This window comes from Caenorhabditis elegans, chromosome IV (genome assembly GCF_000002985.6).
Source record: "Caenorhabditis elegans chromosome IV".
NCBI lineage: Eukaryota > Metazoa > Nematoda > Chromadorea > Rhabditida > Rhabditidae > Caenorhabditis > Caenorhabditis elegans.
Genome location: NC_003282.8, coordinates 7,821,234 through 7,839,167, shown reverse-complemented (window position 1 = coordinate 7,839,167; position 17,934 = coordinate 7,821,234). Strand labels below are relative to the sequence as shown.

Sequence of the window (17,934 nt, the reverse complement as noted above, 5' to 3'; positions counted from 1 at the left end):
TTCCCCCCAATTCTTTTTCTGGTGTCACCTTTCTCTCTATTTCTCTCAACTCTCTTTCTACCTCAATCTTCCACACTTCTTTTCCATATAAAACCGTCTATCGTCTCTCGATTATCAATGTTATTCTTTCTTCCTGGCGGTGCTGTCAAACGATGTGGCCATCCCCCATTGGAACCCTTTTTCCTTTCAAATATTTGCGCAACGTCTTTGGGATGATGATGATAAACCCGCACAATTTGGCGCCATTCTCAGCAGAAGATGGTCAGGAATGAGCAAAAATTCTTCAATTAAAGATGATAGTTTGAACGTGATTGGGTTATGGCAGAATTATAGTTGTCGCATCTCAGTTTTTAACTCTTATGTGGCAAAGGTAGTTTCATGCTACAAAAGTTTCTCGACAAGATCTATACCATAAAATATTTGTGACGTCTAGACTTACAATTCCATATAGTCACTAGACTTCCAGTGATAGAACAAAGAAGACACACATTTTTTACACTTTAAAAACAAATTTCATTTATGTTCATAGCAGTTAATTATTTTAAAAACAGGAATTCGAATTCGCGTGGTCTTTTCCACGTGTTCACAACTAAATTTTGAACGACCGCCCATCTTCATAGTTATTCCCCAATTTGATACAACATTTCAACAGTAACTTCATATTTTCAAAAGAAATGGAAAATCTGCTGAATCCAATTTGTGAAGAAAATAAGTTGCATCAAGACAATCTTTCGTCCGTGGAACTTCGAGATCTCGCGACAACTGTTTTTGTTTCGGGAGTTGATGGTTTGGAAGACAATCAAAACAGAAATGGTGTTGAAGTTGTTCGAGCTAATGGAACTCCAATGAGTCTTCCATTGAGCCCCATTGAGTTTAACCATGATGATGCTTTTATTTTGGAGGAGCATCCAAATGTTTTGAAGCCTTTGGAACAGCAAACGGTATCAGATGAAGCTGTGATTTTGTTGAATCGAATTTTGAAATCGTCTGAAAAAAGCCTGAAACGTTGTGTGTTGTGGAATGTTTTCGAAAGATCAAGAAAATGGAAGAATACTAAAAGAGGTATATTTTTAAGTAGACCAACTGATAGAACTCTAAAAATCTAAATTTCAGCAACGGAACTTGATTTGGCAACCACATTGATTTCTCGGGTTGATCAGCGTCCAACACTTCTCCATGTCTTCTGTCGTCGTCTCACTGAAGCTGATATTTTTTCGATCATTGAGAAATCTCTTCTGGACGTTAAATTGCCCTGTGATCGTTCGTCGTTATTTCGTGTAACTATGAAAACAGAGATGCCATTGAAGCAATTGATCGGGCAGATTGAGAATTTTCTAACTTCATCTCCTGAAATTCAGCTCAATGAGCACTTCACTCTTGCCGCTGAAAACAATTTGGATCGCTTCGGTGATAAATTCTTCACTCCATTGGTTGGAAACTTTGCTGACTCGGAACACTTTTTTAATCAATGGACATCAATGTCATCGGCAACTCACTTTACTTTTAGAATCAAAGAGAAGAAGTTTCTAACAGTTAATGTCACATATTACAACAATGATGATATGAAAGGAGCTCGTTTCAAGACCATTGTTGTTGAGCAATTCGTTTCTGGTTCAATTCCAGAGAGACATGTCACTTTTGGAAGTCCATTGGTATCAAGTGTTGTTGAATATGATATTGATGAAAAGGTAATTGTACATTTTTATAGATATTGTGATGAAAAATTAATTTTCAGCTTCCATTCAATCGACTTCCTGCCATATGTCATGATTTGATGGATTTTCTGGAGGGATAGTATGATATAAAAAGGATTGTCGTTCAACTTATTACTAGTGTACTGAAATTATAGTAGATAATCAAAGATTGTAATCGCCCGAAATATTTTCTCCGTAATAAAAATGTTCACCGTTTACCTATTTTATATTATTTATGACAAGGAACGGGAACAATCTAAAAATCTGAACTACAATCTAAAAATCTGAAGAGGCACTATGACAAATCATTTTTTGAAATTGGCATTCACAAAAATCAGATATAGAAGAGTATTGTAAACATGACTGGGATTTTCGAAATCCCAATGAAAACCAAAAAATGTTACAACGAAAAACAATATACCAGACGAGAAATTATAAAAATTTTGAGAAAGAGAACTTCAAGTCGTATTTTTCGTTCAAATTTAGAAGCTACACACCGATTTATTATTTCCTATTTTCTATTCGAAATGTCAGTTTTATTGTGTATTCGAGGGCATTTTCAAAAACATAAAATATTTCCGATCGACTTTTTTCCTTTACAAAAATCCAAAAAAACAAAAAAACAATATCATATCACAGAACCCAACGATTTTCTTCCATCTGCAGTTTCTTTCTTCCATTCAGAAAATAATATTCCAGAAGTATCATCAATTTAGATCTTCAGAAATTGGTACTTCTAATGCTACCTTCCCTAATATAAACCGGTTTTTCATGAAAGTGATTCACTTGTTCAGAAGATTTTTCCCTATTTTCACTTGTTTTTCACCTCTTCCTAAGTTTCTTGATTTTTATTTTTAATTAGGAATTATAACTGTTAAGTTGATTTTTACTTTGTTCAGATTCTTCAAATTATTGCGTTCTGGTCACTGCTTGTTTTATTATTTTTTTTTTCACAGTAGAAAATATAAAAGATGGTGTAGAATTTTCGCAGTTCTGCAGGATCCAATTATAAGCTTCCAGATCCAATATTTTCAGAATTCAGATTGATGCATTGCTCTTAAGCAAGATTTTTCAGATTTTCCATTTATATGACATCATCAAAAGTAGTATTATTATGTTCCTCCCATTTTCATTCAATCATTACATTTCCCTCTCCATTCTCTTATATCTCGCAACCTAAATATATCGCCGCCACTAATCTTGTCTCCTCACTACAATCCAACACAGTATGTGTGTTACTGGTCAATCTCTCTACGTGTCTCTGTCTCTTCGATCAATATACAGTACTTTGACAGAATGAGAAAGAGAGAGACCGGCCATTTGTCCCTTTCCTTCTTCTTTTTCTCGTTTTTTCTTCCCGACTGACCTTCCATCGCCGGTACCCGGGCAACCACTCCTTTACTACACGTGGAATCCTTTTCGCAAAATCCATATTTCTACCGATTTTCATGTTTGCATAGAGCAATAGATCTCTGAATAATATTTGTATAATAATGATGAATTTATTGTCGTTTCAAGTTGAGATTCATGAATTGAATAGTTAAAATTTTCTTTTCCAAGAGTTGTTCTATGCTCCATACAAAAAAAAGTTTTTTGAACTCAATTTGAAAAGCTTGAAAACTTTACAAGGTCGGTTTTCTTGAAGAATATTCCTTGTAAATGATATGAGGCTCCAATCCTTGAGTAAGTAAAAACTTGGTTTTCAAGAATCAAACTTTAGGTTCTTCAAATGCTGTTATATTTTTAGAGGATATTGCAAATAGGTCTCCACAAAAATATTTAGCTGTAGTGAAGAGAAAAGTTTTGATCTGAAATGTTTAATTCTTGTCTAAAATTTTTCACATTTTTTGCTGAAAAAATTCTGGAAATGCATTCAATTTTTTTCGTTCCCATGCTCATAAAATGTGAGTGAATGCAAACAAGACTGGGAAAACTCTTTTAAATTGAATTTTTCACTCATTCATTTTTCAAACTCCAGATCATGTTTTAGCAATTTTTTTTTGTAACTTTCGTAATTTTCTGAATTACAGCAAATTTTTTGCCGATTTAGAAAATTAAAAATTGTTTTCAAAAAACCTCAATATAAGCAGATGCGTCTTGTGTAACTTTTAAAAACTTCCAACGACTATCCAAATGTAAATAAAAACCTCCAAATCCATTATCCCATGATAAAATGTATGTTAGCGAAAGTTCCTGGATGTTTTCAACTTTTTTGTCACCATATCTTTTCAATTTGGGTCATCTTCTTGTCCCCCTTCATTCTCGCGTTCATCTCTTCTTATATCCACTCTTCTTCACATAACCAGCTTCTTCTTCTTCTTCTTGTTTCCCTATGTTTCCTTGACCGGAGGAAAACATCAAAAAGGACCCAATTATGAATCGATTCGTCTGACAGGAGAACCCGATTGAATGCAAACAATTTCTTTTCCACTACGAAACAGGCTACTTTTGTCAACAAACTTCATAGTTTCTTCGCCCTTTCTCTTTACAGCTCTCCATATTTTTTTTCTCTAGTCTCTCTCTCTTTTAACACTCATTTTTAGTTTATTTGACGGTAATTTTTCATAATTTTTCTCTCTTCAAAACTTTCGACTTTTTTGAAGGCCGTATTCTATAAGACAACTTCAAATAACTGTTATTAAAATAATAATTTAATTTCCTCGCCCTGAAAACGTCTCCACAAAATGATAACTGAAAGTGAAGTAATTGAAAAAAAATTAATGGCACACATTTCTATATCGTTTTTATCTTTTACGATATTCGCAATTTTCTAAAAAATTAATCTAGTAAACTTTCAGATAATGAACCTGGCAAGCGTGCTTCTTTTACTGGCCGCTTGCCACCTATCAGTGTCTGTAAATGGACAAGAACACAAAGAAGCAATTGAATTATCCATGGCAAATCATGATCATGTTCTTGGAAGTGCTCAGGTTAGTGAATTAAATGTTACAAAACTAAATACCAGTTTTCAATTTTCAATATACGCAAAGCTTTTTTGGTAAATGTTGGCAGACCTATTTTTACTTCATTTATGTAAATTGTGTTTCAAATCTCAAAAAGTAACAGTGCATTTTAAAAGTATTCTAGTAAATCTAAAAATACCTGAAGAAAACACGTAAAAATAAAACATGTTTCATGAAATGTTCTTTTACAAAAAAAATCAAAAGACCGATTTGAAGAAATTAGTTAGAAACTTTTGAAATTGTTTAGATAAATTTCGATATTTTTTCAGGTAGTATTTGTTGCTTTCTGTGCTGATTGGTGTCCATTCTCCCGTCGCCTTAAACCGATTTTCGAAGAATCGGCACGTGTTTTCCATCAAGAAAATCCACAAGCTTCTGCCGTCTGGGCTATTGTAGATAGTCAGCGACAGGTAATTTGACATCCTCTACGTTCATACAATATTATTTTTCAGGCTGATATTGGAGACAAGTATTTTGTGAATAAATATCCAACTATGAAAGTTTTCGTTAATGGAGAGCTTATCACAAAAGAATATAGGTCAACTCGTTCTGTGGAGGCACTTACCAATTTTGTCAAATTCCAACTTTCAACAGCTATCAATGAGTTTTCATCTCAAGACCAATTAAATCAAGAAATGGATAAATCGAAGAGAAATGTTGTTGCTTGGTTGAAGAAGGATGGACCAGAGTTTGCCAATTTGAAGGTAGGAATGAAAATTAAATATTAATAAGAAAGGTACATTCTGTTAAGTCATACTGATATATTTTGCAGTGATTAGGTTTTGGCGAATTTCATAGTAGTATAATAAATATATGGGAGAGAATAGTAGATTAACTGAAAGAAAAAAACGGAATATAATTGTAAGACACGACAAAAATTATATACTGTTTCAACATTTTCAGTAAGTTTTGGTAATTTTTATTTAATTTGCCAAGTTTCCAAAAAAGTAAGCTTTTGAGTAATTTTGAACAATGGTGCAGGCCTGCATGCAGGTTCGAACCACTAGCTGATTAAAATACAAACAATTGAAACAAAATTAAAATATAAATCTTGTCGAAATTTTTTTTTAAACCGACTTCCAAATTGGAAGTTACAATCTTATGAAAAACCACCAATAACTAGAAAAAAAGTGTCAACAATTTATGGGAAAATTTAACAACATTATAAGTGTATTGGTATAATATTTATTTAAACTTTTTACATAATTGTGTCTCATATTCAGAAAGTTGCATCAATTCTCCGCGAAGATTGCTCATTCTGGGTTCCAACTGATCACTTTGGAACACAAACAAATGATAACAAACTATCTTTCTTTGATCCAGATAGCAATGAAGAAGCCAAATTCACTGGAAACTTCAATGATTATGATTTTGTAAAACAATGGGTCACTGATAAATGTATTCCATTGGTTCGTGAAGTAACATTCGAAAATGTCGAGGAACTCACTGAAGAAGGAATGCCATTCCTCATTTATTTCCGTGATCCTGATAACAAAACAACTGATAAAGTATTTGGAGAAGCTGTTGCTCGTGAACTTTATGATCAAAGATCTGCAATTAATCCACTTCTTGCCGATGGACATAAATTTGCTCATCCATTGAAACATCTCGGAAAAACAAAGGAAGATCTTCCAGTTCTTGCGATTGATTCATTCCAGCATATGTATCTATTCCCTGATATGACACAAATGAATATTCCAGGTAAACTTAGAGAGGTATGTTCTTTTTAATGATAATAAAAACGCTTCTACCAATAGTGTATCTTCATTTTCTAATCAATTTTTATTTCAGTTTGTTATGGATCTTCACTCTGGAAAGCTTCACAAGGACTTCCACGAGAACCTTGATCAACGAATGATCGAGCTCGCCAAGGCAAAAGCTGCACGTGGAATCACTGATGATCATGAAGCTCAAGCTCCATCTACTCGTCCAATTGACACAACACCACCTCCATCAGTGTTCAAAGAGCTTAAGCCATCTGATAAACGGTATTCGATCCTTCAAAAGTCGGAGCTCTAAAATATTTTTTTTATAATTTCTTCTTTTCTCTTCTTCGGGTTCTCTTTTCGTATTTGTGATACTTTCATTCACTTGTTTAAAATCATTTTTGGAATTCTAAAGCATGTTTTTGTTCTTTTAAAATTTTAATAATAAATCATATTGGTTTAGAAGAGCGAAATAATGATAAATACACATTTTTACACAATAATCCAAGAGAGCAGAAAAAAGGAACGTTTTGAACAAAAGTTTAAAAATGAAAGCGATATCATGAAAGAACGGCGTGCTCAGTGGCATAACTATAATTATATTTGTCGTCCAATCTATCCAAATCGTTGAATTGTGAGAGATCGGGCAGTTGAGAAGAATTATTAGAACCAGACGAATTTACAAACATTGGGTTCACTTTGAAGTCGATTCCGTCGATAGCTTTCACGCGAGGAGCTCCAGCGTTCTGAAAATTTAAGTTTTAAAATATTTTGTTTTTTTGATGTATATCTATGAAAATATGGAAAAATGTTAGAATTTGTTTATTTGAACTTCAATTTTACAACATAAAAAATTAGAAAAATTAATTTGGCCACTTTTCGCAATTTTCTGTTTACCGGCAATTTTTCAAGGTTTTTTTTTGTTTTTTTGTAATCTTACATCTTCAATGTGAATTAGAACAACGCAAAACCAGAAAATTATATAAAATTTGTAGAGAACGAAAAAGTTGCGAAGCGTGGTTGTATCCACCCATATTTTTGCAAATTTATAAACAAAAATTGCTAAAGTTGTATCTTTTTTAAATTTTAAATTGTATTATTTTTAAAGATATTGTTTTACAGTAATATTTGGACACTACTGTATTTTTTAAATATATTTGAAAGTTTCTGTTACCGGGTCTCGACACGACCAACTTTTGCTAAATGCTAAGTAGGCATGCGCCTTTAAACAGTACTGTAATTTTAAACTTTTGTTGCTTTTTCTTTTTCTGCGTTTTTTTTTGATGTTCTTAAACATTATTGTTTTTCTAATTCACAATACTTCGAACGATCCCAATTTTCACTTTTTTAAGTCATAAATAAAATTTTACCAAAAATAGCGACAAACCTTCATAGTGAACGCAGAATTGCTTGATGATCCAGTGACATCAAGATTAGCTGGTGTAGAGTTCGAAAGATTCGGAAGACCTGGATAAAGACCACCCGCCGCTTGAGATTCAATATTGGACGTGCTATTGCTTGTTTGAATTCCATAAGTTTGAGGAATAGAGATTACTTTGTAGCAAATAAGCAGCGAATCAATATCTCTGAAAATATATTCACAGTAAATATAATTTAATTATCTTTTTATCTTTTTACCCTGCCGATGTATAATCTCTTGGAACTTTTTTCGTTTTTCCAAGAATAATAATCTCTCCAATAGCGTCAACGACACGATCGCGTGGTTCTGTTCGAATGCACACATATTTTTTACGCAATGACTTTTCTCCTGAAATCAATATTTTCTGAACAATAAAGAGTTATCACCACACTTACTGCTATCGGCAGTGTAATCAATAGCCACATAACCGTGAGGAATGGGGTCAGACTCGCGAACAATGATGAGATTGGTTATGACTTGTACTGGTGTCTGCAGGATTTTATTATTGACTTTATTCCATTATTTTGAATAACTTACTTTTATATTTGAATCGGGAATTTCTGTACTTGTGCAAATGTAACGGACCTGCCGATTTATTGTGAAAAAACCATCTCTCCAAAGGTCGGCTTCTGTTTGGTCATCTTGACATTTTATTATCTGTAAATATCACTATAATTCAACAATATTTGCACACATTTTCAGCTTACAGGCAAAAATCCGCGTGGGGCTTTATTTTTATCGGCTACAATACATATAGCTGTGATTGGTATAACTGGCGCTGCATTGTCAGCTGAGAATTCAAGCTCCGTCATATTTTTGTGACCTGAAAATAGTTTAAATGAAAGACATTATGAAATTTTAAGAAAATTCAGTGTAAACTAAAAGGCACGAGATACGATCGAAATTAAATGTGCGACAGAGCGTAGTTACAACACTTCCCATTCGCGTATTAGACGACATTCGTGGAAATTGATCAAAGAGGTGCGAGCAAATAAAAAACGGGCGGTCAAATGACAAATAAACAAAAATCGACGACTGATTGGAAAAAGCAATATTGTTTTCACAATTCGCACTTGTCAAATGAGTTTTAATCAAAAAACTAATCAATTTTTAATTTGCAATACCTTGAGCGGAAACAAAAACGGCATTTTTACACACATTGAAGTGAAACGTTGGTGTGACTCACTTTCAGAGTTGCGAAAGTTTTTTATAAAGAAGTTATCAGAATATATTTGCTTTTATGTTTGCCTGTAAACCTATTTCTAAGTATTTTGTTGAATAAATTTCGAGGAAAAGCACATGCAAAGAATAAGGCGAACGAAAAAATATTATTATCTAGTGTTAATTCTGTTTCTTCTATACATAAAACGTTAGTTATATTTATTTGAAGAAATTATTCACATTCCCATACGCGCTTCTCTCGTCTCATAATAAATTCCTGTCCCCAACTGTCTTCTTGAGCTTCTATCTTGAGCTACATCGTCTCATAATATATTAAAAAATATTTATATTGAATTCAAAGCAAAAACGATAATCAGTGAAAAGTTAGCAAGAAATTAAAGCTTAAAATTTTATAAAAATAAACATTTTCTGATTTGTCCAGAAATAATTGAGCGTATGCGCCTTGAACCTGGGTTACGGTTTTTATTTCGTTGCGAGACCATACGAAATTTTATTGATGCTCCCCTTTATTGCATACGGTCTCAACACTCACCGCCAAATTTCATATGAATGATTTCTTATCAATCGACTTTTGCCGACGAGGCGTGTCAGATATCCATCTTTTTGTGTAAATTCTCGTGAAATTCAATTAAATCAGTTCAAAATTATACCGTTGTCTATCTATTTCTGCTGCTGACAGGCGCAACAAACAACGAAACTTATGATAACAGGCGTATCTCTTTCGTTCCATATCTCTCCAATTTTACATCAGGCATCACTTTTTTCTCAATAAAACTTTAATTTCGCGTGATTTTGCTGCAGTTGATTATCAATTCAACTTCGTCCACGCTCTTCGTAATTACTTTTTACTTTTTTCGTCGAAGAAGCCTGTATTTAAACTTTTTCTTTTTCTAAAAACTTTGTATTTTCAGACGATGAGTGAAGATATTGGAGTGACACGGTTCCGTGAGTATCTTCGTGTCAATACTGAACAGCCAAAACCAGATTACGGTAAGAAATTGAAGAATTACATCAGCACATCGAAACAAAATCTTAACAGAGGCTTGCCGGGATTTCCTTTTCAAGTATGCCGACGAGTTGGGAATCGAAAGACGATCTGTAGAGGTGAGCATTATAGTTTAAATATTCTTTTTAGGAAAGAAACAGTCATAGGAAAACTTAATTCACGCCTTATTTTATTAAAATTGTAACTAACCTCCGAATTCTGTAATTTTCAGACTGCTCCAGGAACATACTTCGTTATTATGACAATCCCTGGCTCCAAACCTGATCTTCCATCAATTATGCTCTATTCTCATACTGATGTCGTTCCAACTTTCCGAGAATATTGGACTCATGATCCATATTCCGCTTTCAAAGATGAAGATGGAAACATTTTTGCTCGCGGAGCACAAGATATGAAATGTGTTGGAGTACAATATATGGAGGCTTTAAGAAATTGGTTCGCAAAAGGAGTTAAACAATGGACTCGTACAATTCACATTGTTTGGGGACCAGATGAGGAAATTGGTCATATCAATGGAATGAAAGGATTTGCAGTTACTGAAGAATTCAAGAAATTGAATATTGATTTTGCTCTTGATGAGGGAATTGCCACTGAAGATGATGTCTACAAGATATTTTATGCAGAGAGAATCCCTTGGTGGGTAAAAGTCACACTTCCTGGACATCCTGGACATGGTTCTAAATTCATTGAAAAGACTGCCATTGAGAAATTGGTATGTTTTTAAATTATATTTTCCCGTGGAAGCATTTTCCAAAACAATTAAAATATATATTTCAGCACAAGTTAATCGCCAGCGTTGACGAGTTCCGAAATGAGCAAAAGTCTCTTCTAGCGGAGCATCCAGAATGGACAGTTGGAGATGTGACTACTTCAAATATCACGATTATTAACGGAGGAGTACAAGTAAATGTGGTGCCGGAAAAGTTCGAAGCTTGTGAGTAATATCTAATTGGATTTATTTTAATTTTAAATGATTTCAATATACAAGGCACTTGGAAAACATATATCTTGAAAAAGTTGTCTAAAGGCTTTATAATTTCAATAGAGGTATTGAATTTTCAAAGACCCTCATTTTATTTAAATTTAGGAATTTTCTATAATTCTGAAAATTTGGTACATTTACATTTAATTATAATTTAAAAGTATATCATAATTGAACATTTTCGAAAATAGTTTTTTTCAACAAAAAAAGAACAGATATCCTGATCAAAATCGCACGCTTCTTTGGAAAAAAAGTAAAAATAAAAAATGTATGAGTTTTCAGTATATCAGAATTTTTTGCTTTTTTTTTCGTTTTTTGGCTACTTTTTTCGAAAAAAAAACTAAAAATAAATTTCTCGGCGAAAACCGAAAAATCTAGAGCCCTGGTCGAAAAGCACTTTTATAGTCCAAAATTACAGAATATCACAATAAAACAATCCGAAAAAAAATTAAATGCTGGAAAATTGCCAAATTTAGAGTACATTTAACTCTACACTTTTAAAAAATTAATTAAATTTTTTGACAAGTATAAAACTTCAGACATTGATATTCGCGTAACTCCACTCCAAGATCTGGATGCTGTTCTAGCACGTGTAGATCAATGGGCTAAAGAAGCTGGAGAAGGTGTTACCTATGAATTCATGCAGGTACTTTCATTCAATTCTCACCTCACTAACTCACCTAACAAGTCTCCCCGTGTTCATTTAATCTGCTCACCTTATAAAATCGCTTCTTGTCCAACGTCTTTTTCAGTCAACTAATCCAGCGGACAAGTCGACAATCGATTTCGAAACGGTAAGATTTTGATGGAAAATCGATTAATTTATTAGATTATGAAGGTTAAATGAGAATTTGTAAAGTTGAGCACAACATTTTTTACCCGGAAAAATCTTTATGTGTTTTGTAAGTCAAAATTGCTTCTAAAATTGATCCCTTCGTTTGCTCTCCGTTTAAATTCCTGAAAAATTCATAATTTCAAAATTAGGCGCACTTTCACTTTTTTGTATCACTACATTTCCGTTACTCTCTGTAAACACCTTGGGTTAGCACATGGTTTTACTTTTAGGTAAGCTTACATTAATTTAAAAATATAAATCATACTCTTTTCAGTTCTCCAATTTCAAATTGATTTCTCCAAACACCCGGGAGGATCCATTTTGGGCAGCAATTGATGATGCACTTCAAAAAGAGTAAGAAATAAATATTGATCATCAGTTTTATTTTTTCATTTTTAAGAGGTTGCAAATACAAGAAGGAGATCTTCATCGGAGCCACTGATTCACGATTTGTCAGAGCGGTAAGAGTTTTCGATTTCCAGCAAAAAATTTTCGATTTCCGGGGAAAGCCAAAAATCAAAAAATTTTTGTAATTTTGTAATTTTGCAAATTTATTGACGAAAAAAGAAGCTATCGTTTTTGTTCAAAATGAAAAAATTGAGGTTATTGTCTGAAAAGTGGAGAATTTTCGCTTGCTCCAGATCAATTGAGTTTTTTAAGATTATCCACAGCTTTTCAAAAGTCGATTTAAATTTTTTATTTGGCTTTTTCAGCAAGGAATCCGCGCCATTGGCTTCTCCCCAATCATCAATACTCCATCGCTTCTGCACGATCACAACGAATTTTTGAATGAGAAAACATTCTTGAGAGGTAAGTATCCTAGATCTTCCGATATATTTTTAAAAAAATCAAAATTTCAGGTGTTGAAATCTACGAGACACTGATCAACAAACTGGCCAATGTTAACTAAAATTTCATTTTTCTTTTCGGTTGTACATGTTCAATATGTTTAGATTGTCTCCTTTTCCAACTGTGATGGTTTCCTCCTATTAGCCAAAAGTGCCAAAGCTTTTCTCGTTTTTTTCTAAATAAATGTAAATTCTGTCACACCCAACAACTCATTGTTTTCTCTTTTATTCTCGTCTCTCTAAAAAACTTCCTCTTTCGAAAACCAAGTATCTTGCCGAATTGGCAGAATTCATCGCTACATTAGATCGTATCTTGAATTGGATGGCGCCCGTCTCCGCCCCTTCTCTTATGTAATATTCTTTGGCAATATTCCAAGTTTTCTTCGAGAGCACATCCATCAACTGTTTTTGTTTTTTTTTTAACTTTCCCAACTCAAATTGTATAGATTATTCTCGAACAATCAGAGGAAGGTATAGGGTTTCAGGAAAAACACGTGCGCGCACCCTTTATATCAGGGTAGAATCAGAACAATCAGGTGAGTTGTTCCGATCTTTTTGTTCACTTTTTTCCCGAAAAATGAACAAGAATAACCTAATTTGATTATCTTCTGATGATCGGAAATCGTTGCAAGATATGTTTGAAACATTCTTGAGAGTTCACGATTACGGTAGTTGTCTTTTGTATTTTTGTTGAAATAAATCATTTTCAGACGCCAATTTTTGTCTGACTATTCACACTTTCCCAATGAATTCAAGGAAAAGAATACTATTTATTTTTGTTTAAATATTCGAAAAATATCTAAAAAGTGCCTTAAAATGTCTGTTTGCCGAAAAAAGTTTCATGGCACTTATAGTTATTTTGAGTCTTTTTAGAAAATTTCATGTAAAAAAATTATTTTCAGATCGGACGAATCAGTTTCTACATAACTGTATTCATTTTTAATACAAAAACTTGGATTTTATATGCAAAAATAATCGATTGTACAATGCAAAATCTCAATAAAAACCCAGATATGGACCTTTCTTTAAAGATTTTTGAGTCCTTCAAAATTGCAGTTTTTAGAATCAAATTTTAACAGACAAAATTTTAATTCACAGAAAAACGTCAGCCGCCCAGAAAATGTAATGCATTGATATCTAAAAATAGACTCCGCCCCTTTCTTGGCTTTTCTTGTGTTTTTGCTTGAGATACTCTTCTATTATTATCTCATTTGTACTATTAGATCTATTAGATTTGAACTCATTTTTTGTTGCAAGAATGCCCTTCCAAATTTGCTTTACAATAACTTCGTACTTGCTTTCTATTGTCTTACAAATTTCGTACTTTTCCTTTATTGTTTTTCGAACATTACTGAGTAGAAAATTTGAAAACAAAACACCTACAAGTGATATGTTGGCATATTTCTAAAATATCTTATTCCACACTTCATTACCATTCCCATTCTAACTTTTTCTCTATTCTAGAATTCTCCAATTTTTCCACATATTTGTAATACGAACCATTGACGAAGACTAAGATGCCATAAAGAGTAGTATCTCTTTTTCTTCCTTTTCTTCTACTTATTTGTGTTGCCACGTCCGTCAAATCTGTCAATGTTTCATCTCGATCCATTTGGAAAGTTTTCTGCCTTCTTCGGCATCTCGCAAACATTCAGAGCAACCTTGATCAAAACCGGTTGTCTTTTCTTAGAAAGTTGTTAGTTATACTGTCAGGTAAGGTTCCGGGTCCAGGTCAAACGATTAGTTAGGTGATGAGGAAGATATAGAGTTGATGGAGTACGGTAAACATAATTTTAGAGTCATATGATATTTATCTACTGGTTTACAAAATATAATTACAATTTGATAATAGCCGGAATTAAATGTTGAGTTTCTTTCCGCTTTCGTTCAGGGATGGAGCTCAAAATTTTGTTTTCCAGAAAATCATAGGTGTCTCAGGTAGTGCAAAAATATCTAGAAATTAAAACAATGTATATAAGTGGCATTTCAAAAAACACCAATAACTCTATACTTAATGTGAACTCTCTCCAAAGTTCCTAAATACTATGAATATCGTTGCACTTTCCATCTAAGATATCAATTTGGCATGACATAACTAAGTTTCTCAAATTCATGTATTATTTTCAACATTCAAAGTTCAAATTTGTCGTTTCCGATTAATAAGATTCGGAAGAAGACCTCCGCCCATTTAATCGGTTAGATAAGTTACCTATTCTCTTTTTTTATGTTGGACGAAATAAAGATACTTTCATTGTTTCACCCTTTTGTGTTCTCAAAGCTTTCTTGTTTGATCGCATCAGAACCTTGTCTTGTCGTTTCATAACGTGTCAATTGAAGATAACAAGTGTAAAGGGGTAACGGTTAGTGAGGTGAATAGTTTAACGAAGAAGAGGACCGCTTCTACTTCTTCTTTTTCCTTTTTCTTACATTTCAAGACTAACAGACCTGTTTTGTACCATCGTGTGCAGGAACGAGAATTTCGAGAATAACAAGGCGTCACCCTCCAGTGGACATTTAAAAAGGCCCCAAGTGAAAACAGTTTCATGGCCAACAAGTGGTTCCACTGACCAATTCATTTTCTTGATCTATTTTTCTGTAAATGATCAAGGTATCTGAAGGATTTCAATTTTATTCAATATTTAGGTTTTTGTTTAACTCGAAACGTTTACAAATAAATCAAGTGCTACCGTACTAATCAGATTAGTAGGGCATATCTATTGCTTTGATATCCTATTTATAGCATATTTTTGGTTTTATTAAAATTTATTTTATTATTGAAATAGAGATAAATACGCGCATTTTATCTGTTGAAATTTTTTTGGTACACTGAAGATAACCAAGCCATAAGTTGTCCAAGTTGAGCAATCAGATTTTTTCACATCATTTTTTTTGTCGAAAATTTCTTCGGTATTATAAAAATTGAATTATTATTGAAATAGAGATGAATATTTTTAGCGCATTTTATATGTTGTCAAACCGAAGATAACCGAGCCATAAGCCGTCCAAGTTGAGCAATCTAATATTTTTTTGTCTGAACCAGCTGTGGTTAGAATTAATTTTTGTAAAGTTAAAACAAACTTTTTTTAAATGACTTACTAGTTAAAAACATATTTAGAATACGTTTTTCGTAACTGTAAAAAATTTTACGATTTTGAGCAGATCTTTACAATTTACAAAAAAACTAGAAGAAGCTGATTCTCGAAAAATTGTATAGGTTTTTGTAGGGTCGCTAACTCGATTAAAGATGCCGTATGACTGGAAAAAACTATAAATGTTCCGAGAAACAGAGAAGTTTTGAAAAGTCTCGTGGCCAAATCAGCCCTCACTTTTTTTTTCAAAATGATACAAATTCCTACATTTTAAAGAAGTTTTATTTCAGTTTATAATTGGTCACTACGGTCAATTTTGTAACATATAAAATAAAATACACACAGACGATACTACATTATTAAATTTTAATTGTTCTCGATTGATTTGCAAGTAAACAAATTAGCGATAGATGTTGGTGGCAGCATCACAAAAAATGCATATGCAAATTGTAATTTTTTGGTTAGTTTCGGTCTCTCTATCTCACTCTCGGGTGTCGTTTTTTGTGAGAGAGAGGCAAAGAGAGGCGGGCCTTTTTTGCATCAGCAACTGATACATATTGACAAGCATTTAGTGTCACTTCTGTACAGTGCGCACGACATTTTAGTGACAACAAATATTCTGATGAAAAATGAGAAATGTCTTGTTTTTGAGAGTTTCATTTTTGTTTCCTATGTAAATTGTATTCAAATGAAATTTGTGAGAAATCCTTAAACTCTTGATCTACAAAATACCTCTTCTCACATGTGGTTCATTATTATTTTTTATATACTTTATCTTCACACAACTTTTCATTTTTCTTCCGATTCATTCAATCTCAAAGTTTTCAGAATGAGCAGCACTAAATCATTGATCGTCTTGGCACTTCTTGCAATTTCAGCACTTGCCAGTCCAAGTCTCCGACACGAGAGAGCTCCAGGACCACAGACAGAGGCAATTGGTGAGTTTCAGAAAGGTAATGTATTGTAGAATTAGTCAATATGTGTTATTAATGGATTAACCTAGTAAATTTTCTAGCGGCAGTGTGCTTTTATTACTCATCATTTTTTGGAACACCTCTTACTTCCGAAAAATTCTATATTTCAGTTCAATGTGCTTTATGAAATCAAGAATGAAATGTGAAAAATCAAATTTTTGAAATTTTTTTTTTTTAATGTTATTATTTATGCATTTCTTACTGTGTAAAATAATATAAAATTCTGACAACTTCTTAAAAGTGCGCGAAAATTCGTTTTACCTTTGTTATAATTACTCATTTAATATTTTCAGATGGAACAACTGCAGAACTCGGACCAGGAGATGACACTCCAGCTCAATTCGAAGAAGAAGCATCCGGAGAAGAAGAAGATCACCATGAACATCATATGGAAGCTTCTGGTGAAGCTCCAGTTGATTCTTCCTCGACAGCGCCAATGAGTTCCGATGAGCCAAAGATTGAAGAAACCACCGAAGAAACCACTGAAGAGACCCCAGTTCTATCCAAAGAGCCAGAAGTTGAGGAGTCGAAGCCAATTGAAGCTGCCACTGTTGTGAGCGCTGTTGAAGATCAACCATCAACATCAGAAACTTCATCAAGCTCTTCTGAAGAGCCATCAACATCTTCAGAGACTCCAGTTTCATCAGCAACATCATTTGTATCTTCTTTGTTTGTTCTTGTCTGTGTCTACCTCATTGCCATGTAATTCGGGTATCCAGATTGATTCCTCTGTCATTCTGATCATTCGATTTCTTGTTTTTGTATTTACTTTTGGAAAAATAAACGAACTTTCACTATTTCAAATTATATTCAATTTACTACTAGAACCACTGCTTCTCTCACCTTGGCGTTGAGCTTTTCCATTCAATTTCTGAACAGTAGAAAATATCAATTAATAGTGGAGCCAGTGGGGACCTTGTTAAAAACCACTCCTATGGTTCCAAAATAACCAAATATCAATTTTACAAAAATGTTTTGAAATCTTTTTTTTTCAAAAAGTGCTCATTTCTGGAAGTCGACGATCAAAAAAAATTTTTTTTTTTCGACTGTCATGGTCTGCTTATGTTTTAAAAAACATTGTAGGGGTGCGACATTTCTATAGTTTCCTCAAAAAATGGCAAAAACTCAGTAATTGCCACTGTTTGGAACAAAATGAAAACTTTGTAGAGTTTTACTATGATATTTGGTAATTTTTTCCCCATAGGAGTAAAGCCTCTTCTCTTACCTTTTTAATT

General features: G+C 33.2%; 5 protein-coding genes and 1 non-coding gene across 9 annotated transcripts; 4 read left to right on the top strand and 2 right to left on the bottom strand.

Annotated features, from left to right (window-relative positions):
- Window positions 1–641: 641 nt before the first annotated feature.
- Window positions 642–1,904, top strand: C06A6.7 (FTH domain-containing protein). Its single transcript, NM_001026131.5, has 3 exons — window positions 642–1,062; window positions 1,114–1,688; window positions 1,736–1,904. The coding sequence occupies exons 1-3, from the start codon at window positions 675–677 to the stop codon at window positions 1,793–1,795; spliced, it is 1,023 nt and encodes a 340-aa protein (NP_001021302.2). The 5' UTR covers window positions 642–674; the 3' UTR covers window positions 1,796–1,904.
- A 2,588-nt stretch (window positions 1,905–4,492) lies between these two features.
- On the top strand, window positions 4,493–6,824 carry erp-44.2 (Endoplasmic reticulum resident protein 44.2). Its single transcript, NM_068902.8, has 5 exons — window positions 4,493–4,624; window positions 4,927–5,067; window positions 5,110–5,361; window positions 5,881–6,372; window positions 6,449–6,824. Exons 1-5 carry the CDS (start codon window positions 4,496–4,498, stop codon window positions 6,674–6,676), a joined length of 1,242 nt encoding a protein of 413 aa, NP_501303.1. The 5' UTR covers window positions 4,493–4,495; the 3' UTR covers window positions 6,677–6,824.
- Window positions 6,733–8,643, bottom strand: mvb-12 (Multivesicular body subunit 12A). Its single transcript, NM_068901.8, has 6 exons — window positions 8,491–8,643; window positions 8,321–8,440; window positions 8,179–8,272; window positions 8,002–8,131; window positions 7,751–7,949; window positions 6,733–7,109 (listed from the first exon to the last, which is right to left on the bottom strand). The coding sequence occupies exons 1-6, from the start codon at window positions 8,593–8,595 to the stop codon at window positions 6,924–6,926; spliced, it is 834 nt and encodes a 277-aa protein (NP_501302.1). The 5' UTR covers window positions 8,596–8,643; the 3' UTR covers window positions 6,733–6,923.
- Window positions 8,644–9,869: 1,226 nt separating this feature from the next.
- On the top strand, window positions 9,870–12,845 carry C06A6.4 (N-acyl-aliphatic-L-amino acid amidohydrolase). Of its 3 annotated transcripts, NM_001026130.9 has the most exons (10): window positions 9,870–9,955; window positions 10,005–10,069; window positions 10,183–10,683; window positions 10,749–10,905; window positions 11,493–11,599; window positions 11,706–11,747; window positions 12,063–12,142; window positions 12,189–12,249; window positions 12,502–12,598; window positions 12,649–12,845. In NM_001026130.9, the coding sequence occupies exons 1-10, from the start codon at window positions 9,880–9,882 to the stop codon at window positions 12,696–12,698; spliced, it is 1,236 nt and encodes a 411-aa protein (NP_001021301.1). In that variant the 5' UTR covers window positions 9,870–9,879; the 3' UTR covers window positions 12,699–12,845. The 3 variants fall into 3 exon arrangements, 2 of the variants coding, with proteins under 2 accessions (NP_001021301.1, NP_001021300.1); NM_001026129.9 differs by lacking the exon at window positions 11,706–11,747 and having other exon boundaries at window positions 9,877–9,955; window positions 12,649–12,835; NR_131576.1 differs by having other exon boundaries at window positions 9,880–9,955; window positions 11,493–12,142; window positions 12,649–12,698.
- Window positions 12,846–15,853: 3,008 nt separating this feature from the next.
- Window positions 15,854–15,874, bottom strand: 21ur-12328. The gene has a single exon (NR_056243.1).
- A 669-nt stretch (window positions 15,875–16,543) lies between these two features.
- Window positions 16,544–17,504, top strand: T14A8.2 (MS Related Protein; the record flags this gene model as incomplete). 2 transcript variants are annotated; one of them, NM_001307242.3, is made up of 2 exons in its annotated part: window positions 16,544–16,678; window positions 16,993–17,504. In NM_001307242.3, the coding sequence occupies 2 exons, from the start codon at window positions 16,555–16,557 to the stop codon at window positions 17,403–17,405; spliced, it is 537 nt and encodes a 178-aa protein (NP_001294171.1). In that variant the 3' UTR covers window positions 17,406–17,504. The 2 variants fall into 2 exon arrangements, with proteins under 2 accessions (NP_001294171.1, NP_001076709.1); NM_001083240.6 differs by having other exon boundaries at window positions 16,555–16,663; window positions 16,993–17,496.
- Window positions 17,505–17,934: the final 430 nt, after the last annotated feature.